This window comes from Nicotiana sylvestris, chromosome 10, assembly GCF_000393655.2.
Source record: "Nicotiana sylvestris chromosome 10, ASM39365v2, whole genome shotgun sequence".
Taxonomy (NCBI): domain Eukaryota; kingdom Viridiplantae; phylum Streptophyta; class Magnoliopsida; order Solanales; family Solanaceae; genus Nicotiana; species Nicotiana sylvestris.
The window spans coordinates 14,604,999-14,621,924 of NC_091066.1; the positions used below are offsets into that span (position 1 = coordinate 14,604,999).

At 38.5% G+C, this 16,926-nt stretch overlaps 1 protein-coding gene across 1 annotated transcript; it reads right to left on the reverse strand.

The window, feature by feature from the left end:
• Positions 1-199: 199 nt before the first annotated feature.
• Positions 200-10,130, reverse strand: LOC104226567 (uncharacterized). Its single transcript, XM_009778594.2, has 15 exons — positions 9,925-10,130; positions 8,520-9,123; positions 8,100-8,412; positions 7,666-7,812; positions 7,450-7,538; positions 7,253-7,345; positions 5,918-6,044; positions 4,838-4,902; positions 4,506-4,680; positions 4,013-4,204; positions 3,884-3,931; positions 2,594-2,731; positions 2,282-2,364; positions 1,646-1,761; positions 200-603 (listed from the first exon to the last, which is right to left on the reverse strand). Exons 2-15 carry the CDS (start codon positions 9,107-9,109, stop codon positions 533-535), a joined length of 2,247 nt encoding a protein of 748 aa, XP_009776896.1. The 5' UTR covers positions 9,110-9,123; positions 9,925-10,130; the 3' UTR covers positions 200-532.
• Between the last annotated feature and the right edge of the window lie 6,796 nt (positions 10,131-16,926).

A 16,926-nucleotide genomic window follows, 5' to 3' on the forward strand; every position in this document is an offset into this window, starting at 1 on the left:
GAAAAAATTAGGACAGACGCCTTATGAAAAGGTGTAGATTTTCCAAACAACAATGAGTTGGATGCAGTCCAAATCATTAGTAAAGTACGTTAAGATCTTCAATTCCAAAAGAATCTCACAATTTAAGATCCATATTACTGAAACAGAACATGTTTCTTCATCAGAAAGAGATCCAAATTATTGAAACAGAACATAAACCTTCATCAGAAAGGAAAATAGGATGATTCTCCACTATATATCAAAGTCAAAAAAATATTCAGCCTTAATCTCAGGACTGCCTTTACATGCCTAACGGTACATATTTATTTCTTCATAGCTTTGTTTCTTTTACCATCTTCCTATGAAATATCTGAGTTCATATGATATAACAGAGTTACTCACATGGGACTAACCTCAATGACTGGAAACGTCAAAGCTTTGAGAAAGAAAACTAACAGACCTTTCTATAATTGGGGGCCTAATTATATGCTGGACTACGTTAGTGTAAGTGTAATGTTTTATTTAAGAAACCAAAATTGTTGCGTCACTCTGTCTATTCATGGGACCTTGCTTCTTCTACGCGGCTGCCAAGCTTAACAATGTCTTCAACAAAAATCTTCCCATCTGCAACAAAAAGACTCAACAGAAGTTAGAAGCAGCATAAATAGGGAGACGTTCAGTTTTCGGGTCAATTTGAAAGATACTATTAACTCCCCTTAAACTTGCAAGGCATTAAGATAATTAATTGCTATCCTACTGTTGTACAAATACATAAATTTCCATTATAGGTCCTAATAAGAGTTGCTGCTTATAAAAACGTGTTTATTTCATTCACAAAATACAGCAACTTCAGTATCAACCCAAAGAAGAAAATTGTCTATGAATTAAACATCCAGTTCGAGAAATTAAAAAGAATGGAAAAATGTTAAAAGAAAAAGAAACAATAGACACCGTAAGAGGTGACTGTTCTCTAACTTCTTTGAAACAACAACAACATATCCACTGTAATCCCACAAGTGGGGTCTTGGGAAGGTAGCGTGTACGCAGACCTTACCCCTACCCTGTGAAGGTAGAGAGACTATTTTTGATAGACACTCGGCTCAAGGACTCAACTTCTTTAGAAAATGAATTAAATTAAAAGCAACTGAGAAAAAAACGAGGGTCATTATCAGGAATCTGGAACCACAAAAATGTAGTTATTCTATATAAGGAATCTTTGGTGTCCATACGATATTATTACTAACTTTTCCGATGTCTATATTTACTACCAATGAACAAATATGTCATCGATTTGAATACACACAGGATAATTATTTAGTTAACCTGGCTTTTTTATGACAGTTGAGGTTCGGAACTCTTAATTCAAAGACTATGCTTAGTTAGTACGTGACTTCTTTACTGGTTTAACTCTTCTAATAAAACTCACATTAAATGTCTTTGCTAAAAGCTACACAGAAAGACCATCAAGTGTGATCTCTGTTAATTGCTATCAAACAAACAGTGACTCAACAAAAAGGCTTTTAAACTGCAAAACGCTTTTTTATATACGCCAAATTCCAAGCAATGTCGATGTGTTTATGATGACCTTCCACAAGAGTTCCAATAACAACCATAAATCAACAGTCAAAGCATGGATCTTTCTGATTTCGAACAAAATAAAACTGACCTGTATCTTTGGAAAGGTTGCTGATAAGTTCTTGAACCCCTTCTTTGCCAAGAGTATCCTTTAAGTAGTTGGCTGCAGCTGCTAGCTCCTCGGGAGTCACTTTCCCATCATAATCCCTGTATAACAAAACAATATGCAGGTCAATTAAAAGCTAAATTTTGGATCTACACAATTGCAGATGAAAATGTAACTTCCCCAGCAAATTAGATCACCATAGTGAACCAGAAACCTGATCACATAAATGAGAGATATAAACATGATTAATCATTACTTCCACTCATGATATGGTAATGTTCTGCTGCATGGCTCATGATTAATATTCCACCAATTCATCTTTAAAGGATAATAACATAGATGTCATTCAAATTTGCAACATGAGAATCACTCTGGGTGAACAAATTTCTGCTTGCATCACTGCATGCTTGTGACCGGGTAGATTAAACAATAAGAAAAGGGAACAACATTTCCCCAACTCCGACCTCTATTTAAAATGGTTTTTACACTATTATATTCAAGATACTTATAAGTGCAACCAAAACGCTGTGAGATGTATGAAAAAGAAAATGTCAAAGCCCAAAAGTGATCATCAAGCAAAAAATTTTGATAAGGATCACCAAGCAAACCACTGCTATTCACCTGTCAAGTATTCGCCAATGGTCGCCAATTTTGGCATCAACATCATCAATTTCCTTCTCAAGATTTTGAAGCATGGAATCAACCTGAAACACATTAGCCAATAAATAAATAATTTTAAGTCAGCTGTAAGAAAACATTCTTGTCCTCTGTTAGTTTCCCTTGATTATCTGCTCCCTCCCTCTGTATCATTGAAACCGAGTGCATATTTCTCAATTTCTAGGCTACCTTATCTGATGCTTTATTCAATTTATTTTGGGCTATAGAGGACAAAATATATGCCTTCACCGACTTAATTTAGGAAGAATGTCTCACCTTATCTATGAGTGCAGATGAAACCTCATCATGTTCAGCAGCATGATCATTCTCATCATGAGCAGCTCTATATGCCTTGATAGCATCCAATTCACCACCTGTACCCTCTTTATCTACCATGCTATTATAAAGTTGGATCTGACAAGAAAAGGAATCCTCCATGAGTCACAGATTCTTGTTGACGAATTACCTGACCTTATAGGGAACCAAAGATATACTCGCTATATGCATTGCACATAAAGAAAAATACCAGAAAAACATCAACAGCAAAGCGATCTAGGGAGCCCATGGGTGGAATTTCTTTCTTTTATTTTATTTGAATTTATTTTTCGGTTGGAGGAGAGGGGTAGAGGGGGAGACAGAAGAATAGCTGGAGAAGAGGGGCACCCAATTAATTATCTGTTAAGAATTGAATGTTCTGCTGCTTAAGCAAGTCAAGGAAGACGGTTGAAGTAGTTTGCTTCTTTTTGGCTTCTATCTGAGTGATGTACTAGTTTGTACCATCTTGACACTTTATCAATCAAATCTTACCTTATCAACAAAAAGAAAAAGCTAAGTGGAAAATTAGCCCATGCTACAATCATCAATATTACTACCCTCTCTGTCCCAATTTATGTGGCACTTCCCGAGATTCAAACTATGTGAGCTTTGACCATCATAATATATTTTTTCATCAAATTGACATGAGAAAAATTGCAACTTATAGTACTTTTCGCATAGTTTTTGAATATTCAAATTTTTATTTTAAAATATTGAGTTAATCTAATCCAGTTTAGCTTCAAAGTTTAGTCAAATTGACTCTCGATAAGCGAAAAGTGTCACATAAATTGGGAAGGAGGGAGTACTTATCTCTTTTACCAAAAGGAAAAGGAAAAAGAAAGCAGGTTAAGGAGCAATTTGTTTCTTTGCCCAGAATTTGTAATTTCAGTATAAGCAATAACCAATACTCCCTCCATTGGAAAATGAACATTCACCTTTACCTTTGTTTCCCATTTTAAAACAACAAATAGTTCAACTAAAAGCAAAAGAGAAATTTAGCAGGACAAAATCAAGATCCACATGACGTCCATCAATAAAATTAGACAATATTCATTAACAGATAAAGGGAGGTCCAACATGATTAAACAAGGAGAAGAAAATAAGAAGCAGCAGCAAGTACATAATAAAATGCAAACATAACAAAGAATCATTAAGAGCTATAGAAAATAGAGTTATAAGAGATTGATAGAAAAGCCTCGGGAACTTTTCTTGGTCTGATTTCTCGTACAGTTTAGCTTCAGAATGACATACCTCTTTACTTACAAGCCTCAGGAACTCTTCACGCTCTTGGCTAACAGACTGCATAAAATAGAGTTATAAGAGATTGAGAGAAAAGACCAGGTATTAAACAGTCCAAAACTTTTTCGAGTCCATCCTTACAGAAGCAGAAGCTAGAACAGCCAAGGCACGGCTAATTTTACATAGCTGCTCTTGTTTGTCAATTGCTCTTGCTCGAGCTTGCTCTTGTGCTTCTGTAGCAGTTGGAATAGTCATCTCTTTCAATGCCACATCCTCTTCACTACAGACAGATTCCTTCCTTCTGGTTTTCTCTTCTTCTTTCTCTTGCTCCTCCTGCAGAAAAGTACAATTACCTCTAAGCAGAAGACTACTGATGTTTACACAACTTGATATAGAATACACATGCCTTAAGAGGTAGATTCATTTCCTGATGGATACTATAGTCAAAAAATAGAAGGGATCTTTACACAAATAGGAGGCTGGATTCTTCAAAATATAGAATCCCACTTAAGAGAACCAAAAAAGAACCACAAAATCCAGTTTTTGTGTGTGTGTGTGTGTGGGGGGGGGGGGGGGAAAGCAAAAGAGATGCAGCATCGGACACTGTTCATTTCACAATAAGAATAAAATCAACCTTGATAAGCTCCTCCTGCATTTCAAGAAATTCCAGTTTCCTCCTCCTTTCCGATAGCGAATCTTCAGATGGCAGGGAAGTGATGCCCACAGTATCCACAACCTCATCTGGTAGCGAAGACAGTGTAGCTCCAACAGCCTCCTCTGGCTTCAACCTTCCAGAAACAGTGAAAGCTCTGCTCACAGAATGGGGGGAAAAGCAGGTCATGTGTGCTCAAAGGTGAACAAAATAAGTAGTTGCAAGTTCAATAACTTCAAGAAAATGTGTAATCGGGGCATGCATATACTAGTTTGCAGGTGCTAAATTTCAGAGAGACAGAGAGACTAAGATACCTGGAAAGGATCAGAAGTGATGAAGGCACTGAATGATTAAGTGACAAATCCAACCAATCTCGGAGCTGCACATAAGAACAACAATATTAGAACAAAGTATTGCACGTATTCAATGATTAACTTTGAAGTTCATTTCCCCTAAAGTATGTATATATTCTTCTCTTCAAGTTTTCCTGCAACTGGAATGAACTAAAGAAATTTCTTCTTTTTGTCAAATTCAATTTCTGAGAGGGGTTAAAAATGAATGTGTGGAAGTTATAACATAAACTTCTCCTCCCCTTTGCTCTCATACTTTCTTATAAAACAATGGAAATGGACCTTAGCGTCACCCTTTTACTTCTCCACCTGCCCATCAGCTTTGTGTCAATGAAGAAATCAGTACAGCTAATTGAGTGCTTCTACAAACTTATTTCTTCAAATCCATTTGAGATCAGAAGGATCATAGCCACTTAATTCCATGTCGTATAAAGTCCTTCACATTCAAAGTCTAGATCAAACAGACAATTCCCCCATCACTTTAAACCAGCTAACTTTATAACGGAAAAGTGATAGCCCCTTCATCCCTGTTTATTTGGCACTCTTCCCTTTTTGTCTGTGATTGAAACATTTTCATATTCAGAAATTATATTTGAGCCTTACATTCCCAATTTGTCCTGATTGAAAAAATCTATGAGAATTGGCATGACTTGATGCAGATCCTGCTGCATAGAAATATAGTGTGGTACTAAGAGTACTTTTGATATTTTATGTATATTTGGTCCATGTGTCAAACGCCTTCTTTCTTTCTTTCTTAAACTTGTGTCTACTCAAATAATCCTAAAAATATTGAGATGAGTATTTTTCATTGATAACGAACATTTTCAACAAGAAAATCACTAAAATAATGAAGTCAACATAGAATATCTTAGCAAAGATAGTCCAAAGCAGATATCGCAAGAGCAATCCAATCCTCCATCTATACCTTAGCTGAAAAAGTTGCTGCAATTCGGTAAAAACTATTGACAGGATATCCACATAATATCAAATTGAACAAATACATTTTTATTGATTTTTTTTTTGCAAAAAAAATTGACAAAGAACCTGTTGGCGCATTTCTTCAACGGAAAGTAAACCAAGCATGCCTCGCTCTCTACAATCTTCACGAAGTTCAGCTTCCGAAAGAGACTCCACTCCTTCTGCTTGAATCAATTTGTCATCATTTTTAATCCTATGAAAATGATAGGATCTTAAGTGTCACATATATCTTACTAGATGCAACTGTACGAGAACTAAACTAGTCACTTCGAAAGTAGATAGCATGTCTATGTATGACATGTCAATGAACATGTATACGTGTTCCCTGAGAAATTGCTTGGCTGCTAAATCTCCAAGAACATGTGTTACTTCACCTTTTGTCCAGGCAACTACTGTTTGCTAGAGAAAATTAATACTGATTGTTGATGTGTGTGACCATCTCATATAAAAGCTTAAGTTGTTGGAGAGAACACACATTTATTTACTTAATTATGTTTGCAATACTCCCCCTCACGTGCGGACTTAATTCTTTTTGATAAGCCAAGCACGTGAAAATTCTTTTTGATATTGGATGGCGGTGAGACTCGAACCCAGGACCTCTCCTTGCTCTGTTACCATGTTGAAGTGTGTGACCATCTCATCTAAAAACTTAAGCTGGTAGAGAGAACACACATTTATTTACTTAATTATGTCTTCAACACTGACACAGACAGGTGAAATTGCAATGTTTGTGCTACTGACTAATGCAGGTTCTTGTTAGAAGAGTAAAGACAGTTTTTTTCATCAACAATGAACCAAAAAGACGTTTTGGGGTCTCTTAGGGGTCACAAAGGCAGTGAAATTTTTTGTTTCCCTCAGCAAATAACTAGTCGATCACATTATTTTTTTTTTCAATAAAATGAATATATTCGCAATTATTTTCTTGCAAAGTCTCCGCGGATTTAAGCTTGTCTGAGCTACATAGCTTGTCAATAGCAAAGGAAAAGCAAAATTAAACAAACTGTAACCTCTTCCCAGCTAGTGTTCAAAAGTCAAAAGGAACTGAACATACATCCACGTGAAAGATTATTTTCTTATTTCTGTTGACAAATTAAACAGACTGATATACCAAGTTCCTCTTGCTGATGCAATTTTTCTAGACAATGCCTCAAACACCTTACTCAGGGTTCGAACACCATCAGCAAAAGAATTTCATGTCATACTAGAGATTCAGAAAGTGACTCACTACTGAGCAATGTTAGTGAAACTTGTACCTCCACAAACGTCAAGAACAAGTCAAACTATGACCTACTTCCACAAACTGTGATGGACTAAATAGAAACTTACATTCAAGAACATCTATAATGGTCTCTAACATACATTTTCTTAAAACAATATCGTACATGGAAAGAAGGGGCATACCTTTGCAATCTCTTCCGAAGCATAAAACGCAAATAAGCATCTGTTCCATAAGGACTGATCCCCATATACTTGCACATACTTACTAATCGGGGCCTGAGAAATAGAGAAGATTCAAGTCCTTCTATATTCAGATAGATTGTATATCACGTTGACTAGATAGAACTATAGAGTATAAAAGAATTAGTTATAAACCCAACCTGCTTATATTATCTAGGGTAAGCTCATCATTGAACAGCTTGGCAAAGCCTAAAATTTCCTCATTCGTGACTCCTGCACCTCTTCTAACCTGCATGAAGTTTCATATTCAGACAAGCAGAATGCTATTGATCTTCGTTGGCACTTTCTTTTTCCATATTTTTAGCCTCTGGATGCATGTAGGGGATAGCGATGGTTGTATATCAAGAGTGCGTCACCTTGATCAGAAATTCATCAAGATCTTCAGCTGTTTTCTTTAGTTCTCCACTCCGAGAGTTTTGGACTTCTTTAGCCATCTCCTTGACGGTGTCTTGAAGAAATTTTGCATATTCTATCCTCGCAATCAACCTTCTCTTTAATGCTTCCTATAAATGAAGCATTCCAAGCAAGTAAATTGATGATCTAAAGGAGGATAAACTCTTTACCTTAAGTAAATGCAAAAGTAACAGCCTGAGATTGGTAAAGCCACTGCAATTTGTTTGAGTTAGCACAAAAATTATTTAACCAGTACAAATAGGAAACCTATATTGAGATATCAAGGCCTAGAATTACATACCAATATGAATATACGACATCACACGAGTAAGAAAATTACAGACTACTCAGACAATAACATAGATTTTACTTTACACTCAGAAAGAAAATATTTGACCTGTTCTTTCATTTTGTCTTGAAAAGTAGATGGCAACATGTTTGGAAACAGCTTTAAGAATACAGGCAGTAAAAATTCCATGAAGGGGACAATGACGAAAACAGCAAATGGAACCAGCCTGAATATATCAGCTGTAGTTCGTGTGAGCTGTTGCCTCTCTCTTCTAGAAAGACTCTTTCCACTAGCTAGCTTTATCAACAGTCTTGAACTGATCCTCGTATCAGCCCAGAGGAGCTTAGAACCTAGACAATAATGCTGCAGAGTAGATATAAACTCATGTCTCCAGTGAGCAAGCTTTTTGGCCCAATCTACCCTGAATAAAGACCACAAAAAAGGGAAAAAGGAAACATGCACTAAGCACTATCAGAGAAACTTCTTGTTTAACCAAAAATAAATCAACGGATTCTAACAAATCCTAACCTACTCATCGAGGCCACCACCCTCAAAGCAGGACCAATGCCCAAAAGTGTCGCCCATACTCTCTGTATAATAGATTTAGCAACCTTCTGAGATTCTTGCAGCCGTTTTGCTTTTGCTTTGGCCTTTGCAGTACTTAGTCCTACAACAGCTTGATCACATTCCTCAGGAGATGCTTCACTTTTCTTTTTGGCAATCAACTCTTCTTCATCATCACTTTCCAAATTAGGTTGCTTTGCTGTTGCTGTAGAAGCACAACGTACAGAATATGGCGACAACCTCACACCAGCTGAAGAAATAATATCGACTCTTCTATTTACATAGCCAAATACTGTAGCGTTAAAACATTTTGGCTGGAGGAATCCTAAACCCGAAAATCTCGAAATTCCATCGTTTATTGCAGAAACATCGTCACTATCCTTTCTTTGATCTGAACCTTGACAGATAGAATTCACAGTTGAGCTAAAACCGCGGGAATCCAAATAATGAGCAGATTGCCCATTCCCCGCCTGAAGAGTTTTAATAGACCGAGCAGAGACATTCAAATAGTTAGAAAGAAGCCTCCTTCTCCGTAGAATTGCTCTAGAAGCCATTACTTGCCTCTTCACTGAAAGACAAAAATCATGTTCAGTGAGTGGCATACAAGTTACTCAAAAAAAAACTCAATATTACACTTCATTATTTCTTCACATCCGTCTACACTAGGCTAGACGGAGTTACTCAATATTTGTGTTGGTGGAAGGACTAGGTAGCTGGTAGATTAGTCGAAATGCGTGCAAATTGGCACTGATATCACTATTACACACACATACATTATATATGTGTATGTTTGTGTGTGTAAAAATACACCAGCATTAAAACGTCATACTGTATTAGTTGACTATTATAAGACAATGTTTTCTCCTTTTATTTCATCTTAATATATACAATGCAAATTTGTGCTAACATTTAGAAAGGAAAAAAAAAGATTGCGAAACTTAAGTAAAGCTAAAATTAAATTATATGGGACACAAGCATCAAAAAACCAAATATACTCAATTAATCTCCTATTATAAGACAATGATTTCTCCTTTCATTTCTTCTTAACATATACTATGCAAATTTCTGCTGAAATTAAAATTACATAGAACACCAGTAGTAAAAACTGCAAACACGCTAAATTGATCGCTTATTAGAAGATTATTATTTTTTCTTAACATCGCAAATTTCTGCTAATATTTAACAAAACATAAAAACTTGCAAAAAAAAGAAAATCTATAAAGCAACTGTTTTTCACAAATTAATACTACAAAATGAGACGACGATTCGCGAAATTTTAAATAGAAAAATAAAAGAGGAAGCATAAAATTGAAGAATTGTCCTCAGCTGAAAACATTCAAACTAGTGATGAAATAGCTTTGATACTTACAAATTTCGCCTCGGTGATGCGCAGAGAAAATAGTTTTGCTGAGAAATTCACACTGTCAACGTGTGTATATATGTACGAAGATTTAAAAATGATTATTGGATTTTATTAAATGTATCTAGAGAGAGAAAAAATGGTGGAGAGAGAAAGCCAGATTGTTGAAGCTTAGGGTCAGAATTTATACATGAAGGTCTCAGGACAAAGGAGCAGCTGAGATTTTGGGGGAAAATGGAGGGTTTTAGCAATCAGGTGTCGTGCAGGTACAAATTATTCGGTGTACAGCAACATTGTGGACCCGTAGTTTTTCTTTTTCTTTTTTCATCTTCTCCAGTCATATTTTAACACGTTTTCTGGATATAACTTATTCTTCAAGTTTTTTTTTTTTTATTTGTTTGATAAGGTAGAAATAACTCCTATTTCAAGTTGGAAAGTTAAAAGTAACTTGGAAATGACAATTGTTTCTGGATCATGATTTCTATGAAATTTTGATTTGAAATGAAATTATATTTGGATTATACTTATTAATAAAATACTTGGAATAAAGTTGATGGTCGAAGGTAATTCTTCAAAAACATGAAATATAATGTATACCCACAATTTTAAATTAACTACTAAAACCTACCAAGCTTTATATATTTCATTACTAATTATTACCGAATAACCAAACCTGGTCATTTGAACAACGGAATTTTGATGAAGCCTTTAAAGTTTTAAATATTGCATGCTAATATTAAAATATTTGTAACATCGTCCAACCATCCAACGGTTGATCTAAAATTTTAATTTAGTGAAGTTCAATTTTTAAATTCTTACAGCTGAATTTTATTTTGCTTTTGAAATTATGAATTAATGACTAATATTTGTAAAATTCTAATGATTTCCTGTAATGGCTACTCTATCATCTAACACTGTCTTCAACAGCAAAATAAAAGCGAAATGAAATATATCGGTGAAGATTAAGGGTCGTTTCTATAATGCCAACACTAATTATCAGCTAACGACTTCAACATTCACTTGTAGTATAGGAGTATGGATATGCCAGAAAGGAAGAAAAACAATTAATTGAATGATATAGCGAATTAGTAGGGTTCGGATATATAAAATTGTAATTTTTGAAAAATAATATTAATAATATTTAAAGTTAAATTAAAAAATGGTATTTGAAATTTGAAATTCTGTTTGGACAATGCATTTTACTTGGAAAAAAAATTGCAATTTTATGAGTAGAAAATTTTGAAATTTTGAAAAACTCATTTTCGAAATTTTTTCAAAAACTTGTAAAATTTCATAAACAAACATATTATTGAAAAAAAAATTTAAAAAAAAAAGGAAAAGAAATTTATGGACAAAAAAGGGGCTGTAGTCTTTCATAAAATATTGGAATTACTTTTGTTTCAAGAATTTATTCGTTAATGGTTTAGCGTATTCAATCCATCATTCCACACATCATTTCATAGTTGTTGCGTACATCCAATGCAAGACTTGTATGGATCCAAATTTGAACGACTATGATCGTCGATGAGTACGACGAACGGCAAGGTCCTCGTAACTTGACGTCCAGCGGAGGACGACCTCTAGACAAGCATGAGATTGTACGACCCTTGTAATAATACGGACCCATTAGTGGATACTTGGAATATTCCTTATAATCTGTCTTTTATAGCTTAGTAGGGATTCATTCTTTATATATATAGCAAACGAAAGTCTTGTGTCGGGGATTGGAATTTAATATACTGGTTGTAAACTTACTCACAAAAACGATTGAAGAATTCTTATCGTCGATATTTTCTTTAACTATCTTTCATTCTAGAGATTATTAGACTCAACTAAGATTTATTCCTCCATTTCCTTTGATTGATTTGTCCAAATTGATTCTTATATCTTTTGTGTCAAATAATTTGGCGCTGTCTGTGGGAATTTCTATAGCTGAAATCATAGTTTTCATCTAGATCCTTGAAAGAAATAATCACCTCTCTTTAGCTTCACAAAGACAAACAATGGCAGGAAAGGGAGAAGCAAGGCTAAAGGCAATAATAGGTGTCACAAACAACCTCCTGAATTCCCTCAACGAAGCCAGTGGAGAAGACAACGAAAACGCAACACCGAGTGCTACACCTGAGGGAGAGATCTCAAACCCCCCCCCCCTCCGGGTACAAGGGTTTAACGGTCTTGCGCGAGAGGGAAACCTCAACATCCGCAACAGGAGAAGCACCACCGGCCGTGAAAAGGTTACTAGAATAATGGTTGACAAATACCTTGAGCAGCATGCTCGAGAAACCCGCACAGAGAGATATCGAAGACATATTATCCGTAGAAACCATAGTTGTTGCCGATGAGCCAGACATTACACAAACAGACAACACCCGTACTATTGTTGATGCAGGCAACGATGCCCTTACGGCCATTTTAAAGAAAATGGAAGAGATGAAAAATGAGAACAAAACACTCCGCAACTAGATGAAAGAACATCAGGAAAAGGGTTGATAAAATACCAAGCGCTCCGAAGTTGTTACCAAAATGAGATGTGGGCCGATTCATCGAACAACCATATAACGAAGGGGCAGCTCCCCATTCTATTCCGAAGACCTTCAAAATGCCGCCATATTTGAAAATATATGATGGCACCATGGACCCGGAGGATCACTTAATCCATTACGTTACCGCAGTAAAATGTAACGATCTATCAAAAGAACAGGTGCCATCTGTACTGCTGAAAAAGTTTGGCGAAACTCTGACAAGGGGAGCGTTGACATGGTATTCCCAACTACTAGCGCGATCGATATCAACGTTCGAAGAGATGACAGATAAGTTCGTCACCGCTCACGCGGGAGCGAAGAAGGCAGAGGCCAGGGACAATGATATCTTTGCCGTCAAGCAAACGACGGGCGAGGGACTGAGGGATTTTCTAGTCCGATTCAACAGGGTAAGGATGAGCCTACCGAACGTGTCAGAAGGGATGACGGTAGTAGCCTTTCAAAATGGGCTAAACAAAAATGGGTCAAAAGCAACCAAAAAGCTACTAGTAGACTCATGAAGTACCCCCTACCACGTGGGAAGAAATCCACAATGCCTATTGCGCCGAAGTAAGGGCAGACGAGGATGACCTGAATGGCCCGCTCCAGCGATTATCATCAGTCCAGACCGAGGCAAGGAGAGATCGTCGCAATGACGGTCGAAGGGATCAACTACCACGTTTCAATCGAGAAAGGCACCAGCCTTATATCTGAACATCCAACCCACCTTCTCCATGATATACAGATGTCGTGCCTCAACACTTCGCACCACCCTGAAACGAAAGAGGTATGCCTCCACTGTTATCTGCTCATAACTTTTGTGTTTCTCCTTTAGAAATAGTGTACGCACTGGAAAAGCTCGACACGAAGGTGCAATGGCCGCAAAAGATGAAGTAGGATCCGAACATCAGGAGGTCGAGCGTTTTGTGTGAATTCCACCAGGAAAGAGGACACAAGACTGAAGACTGCATAGGTCTGCGACAAGAAGTGGTAAGAATGTTAAACCAGGGATACTTGAAAGAACTGCTGAGCGATCGAGGACGGGCCAACTTTGCTAGTGGGCGCGATCAACCTCAATGACCTCCAAAACCACCCTCACCAACTCGTACCATACAAATGATCATTGGCGGCGACGACGACACGATAATCAACCATGTGAAATTCACCACCACATATAAACTCAAACGGATGGTTGCCCACGAACGGTATGACGACCTCGAAGATAGTATCACCTTCGATAAGTCGGATACCGATGGTTTGTTTTTCCCTCACTATGATGCTTTGGTTATAACTTTATGCATTGTGGATACCGATGTAAAAAAGAATAATAGTGGATGACGGAAGCGGCGCGTGTATTGTCCACCCACGAGTTCTCATACAGATGAGGCTCGAGGATAAAATAATACTGCGTTGCATAACACTAACGGGTTTTAATAATGTAGTGGAGCGAACATCTGGGGAAATAGTGCTACCTGTCCTAGCAGGAGGAGTCACCCTGGAAACAACATTCCACATTATGAATCAGGAAAAAACCTACAATGCCATTATAGGACGCCCATGGATACACGCCATGCGAGCCGTCCCGTCAAGCCTCTACCAAGTAATCAAATTTCCCACCCTATGGGGGATATTCAGCATTCGAGGCGAGCCACGCACCACCCAAGAATGCTACCGGATCGCCCAAGATTGCACACACACCAAACAATTAAAAGGGGCAAGTGCGGAGGCATAGCAATCAGCCATGTCGGGAACCAAACCCGACATACAAGTAAAGGCCATCAAAGACCCGAACGTCGTGGAGGCTTGCAAAGCAACCGTAGAAGATCATGATCCCGTCCAACTGGACAACGCCGATAGCACGAAAAAGGCTTATGTCGGACACAACCTCCCTGAACCAGGTAAATACCGTGAGTTTTTAACTAACAGCGCCGATTTGTTTGCCTTTTCCCACTCAGATATGCCAGGAATCCCAAGGGATATCGCCACACATAGGTTGAATGTTGATCCACTTTACCCGCCAGTACCGCAAATGAGGAGAAAGTTCAATGCCGCCATCAATGAAGCGGTCAACGAGGAGGTTGATAAATTACTCACTACCGGTTCCATCAGAGGGTCAAAATACCCCCAATGGGTCGCCAATGTGGTCATGGTCAAAAAGAAGAACAAGAAATGGCGGATGTGTGTCGACTTTACCGACCTGAACAAAGCATGCCCGAAGGACCCCTTTCCGTTACCACACATCGACCAGCTTATCGACGCAACAGCAGAGCACGAACTGCTGAGCTTCTTGGACGCCTACTCCGGTTATAACCAAATTCTAATGGCTGAAGAAGATCAAGAAAAGACAACTTTCATCACGAGGAATGTACTGCTATAAGGTAATGTCGTTCGGACTCAAGAATGCAGGGGCCACGTATCAAAGATTAGTCACCAAGATGTTCAAAAAACAACTCGGTAAGACCATGGAGGTTTACATCGACGACATGCTAGTAAAGTCGACAAAGAAAGAGGATCACATTGGCCATCTGAAGGAAGCTTTCGAGATATTAAGGCAATACGGGATGAAACTGAATCCTGAAAAATGCACCTTCGGCGTAACTTCAAGAAAGTTCCTTGGTTTCCTAGTGTCACAGAGGGGTATCGAGGTCAACCTAGATCAGATCAGGGGGCCATCGATGCAATACCGGAGATACTGACCAGCAAAAAGCAGGTGCATAAATTAACAGGACGAATAGCCGCCCTGTCGAGGTTCATTTCACGATCCTCCGATAGATGTCACAAATTCTTTAACATGCTAAGGAAAGACCACGGACTGCAATGGAATGAAGAATGCGTCGACGCCCTGAGAAAATTGAAAGCGTATCTATATTCGCCACCACTACTCGTCAAAGCAGACCCGGGTGAATGTCTACTTGTGTATCTAGAAGTTTCCGAAGTTGCGGTAAGCGCAGTCTTGGTCCGTGAAAACAAAGGTATGCAATCTCCGATTTACTATATCAACAAAAACTTAATCGATGCCGAAACAAGGTACCCTCACCTTGAAAAACTAACTTTGGCACTAGTTGTAGCTTCACGAAAGCTTAGACTGTATTTTCAATGTCACCCCATAAAGGTGGTGACAACTTTCCCCCTAAGGGGTATCCTACACAAACCCGAACTATCGGGTAGATTGGCCAAATGAGTCATAGAACTAAGCGAGCACGACATAACATACCAACCGCGAACTGCCATTAAGTTGTAGGTGCTCGCCGATTTCGTCGTCGATTTCAGCGCAGAAATATTTCCTGAAGTAGAACAGGATACGCTTAGCGCTTCCACTCATACCGACCTCTGGGTCCTCTACACCGACGGTGCCTCTAATTCCTCGGGATCGGGACTGGAACTCATCCTCGAAGTCCCTACGGGCAAAGTAATTCGCAGTCCATACGATGCCCCGAGATGACTAACAACGAGGCCGAGTATGAAGCTGTGATTGCAGGTTTGAAATTAGCCCTCAAATATGACGCTCGACGACTCGTCCTCCATTGCGACTCTCAACTCGTGGTGAACCAAGTCACCAGGACTTTCCAAATCAAAGAACAGAGACTACAAAAGTACCAGTCGAAAATTCATAAACTACTTCCATAATTTGATGAATGCCACCTAGACCAAATACCTAAGGCACAAAATATCGAAGCAGACGGCCTCTCCAAACTAGCGGTAGCCACCAAAAATATCAACAAGGAAAATGTGGTCATCCTTCTCCATTCCGCAATAGACCACGTCGAGGTACATTCTGTAAACCTAACTTGGGACTGGCGCAACCGCCTCGTAGCATATTTGCAGGACGGAACGCTCCCGCAAGATAATAAAGAAGCCAAAAAGCTTCGGATACAGGCAGCCAGATACAATCTCGTAAATGGTGATCTCTACAAAAGAACGTTCGGCGGCCCTCTAGCCAAATGTCTTGGGCCAAATCAAACAAGGCGAGTACTGGAAGAAGTACAAGAAGGGCACTACGGTGCCTACACGGGAAACCGCGCCCTTGTCCGATGCCTCATCTGTGCCGAATACTACTGGCCCACCATGAAAAAAGAAGTCGTGGACTATGTCAGGAGATGTGAATGGTGTCAGAAGTACGCCTCTATTATACATCAAGCAGGGGAACTCCTTCATTCTGTCACTTCACCATGGCCATTCATAAAGTGGGGGGTGGATATAGTTGGTCCCCTCCTAGTAGGACAAGGTAAGGTACGTTTCCTTTTGGTTTTAACTGATTACTTTTCTAAATGGGTGGAAGCAGGTGCATACACTCAGATACCTGAGCAAGAGGTCATTGCGTTCATATAGAAAAACATAATATGCCGTTTCGGTATCCCCAAAGAAATTAGTTGCGACAACGGACCTCAATTCGTCGGAAAGAAAATGACCGCGTTTTTCGAAAAATGGCACATCAAACGAATATTCTTCACGCCATATCATCTCGTCGGCAATGGTCAAGCCGAATCTTCCA

Bases quoted from the DNA above. Each gene is read 5' to 3' on its own strand.
- LOC104226567 (XM_009778594.2), bottom strand. From the start codon at position 9,109: ATGGCTTCTAGAGCAATTCTACGGAGAAGGAGGCTTCTTTCTAACTAT. The intron at 8,413-8,519 runs GTTAGGATTTGT...GTCTTTATTCAG, and splicing joins GTGGTGGCCTCGATGAGTAG to GGTAGATTGGGCCAAAAAGC. The intron at 1,762-2,281 runs GTGAATAGCAGT...TTTGTTATACAG, and splicing joins CATTGGCGAATACTTGACAG to GGATTATGATGGGAAAGTGA.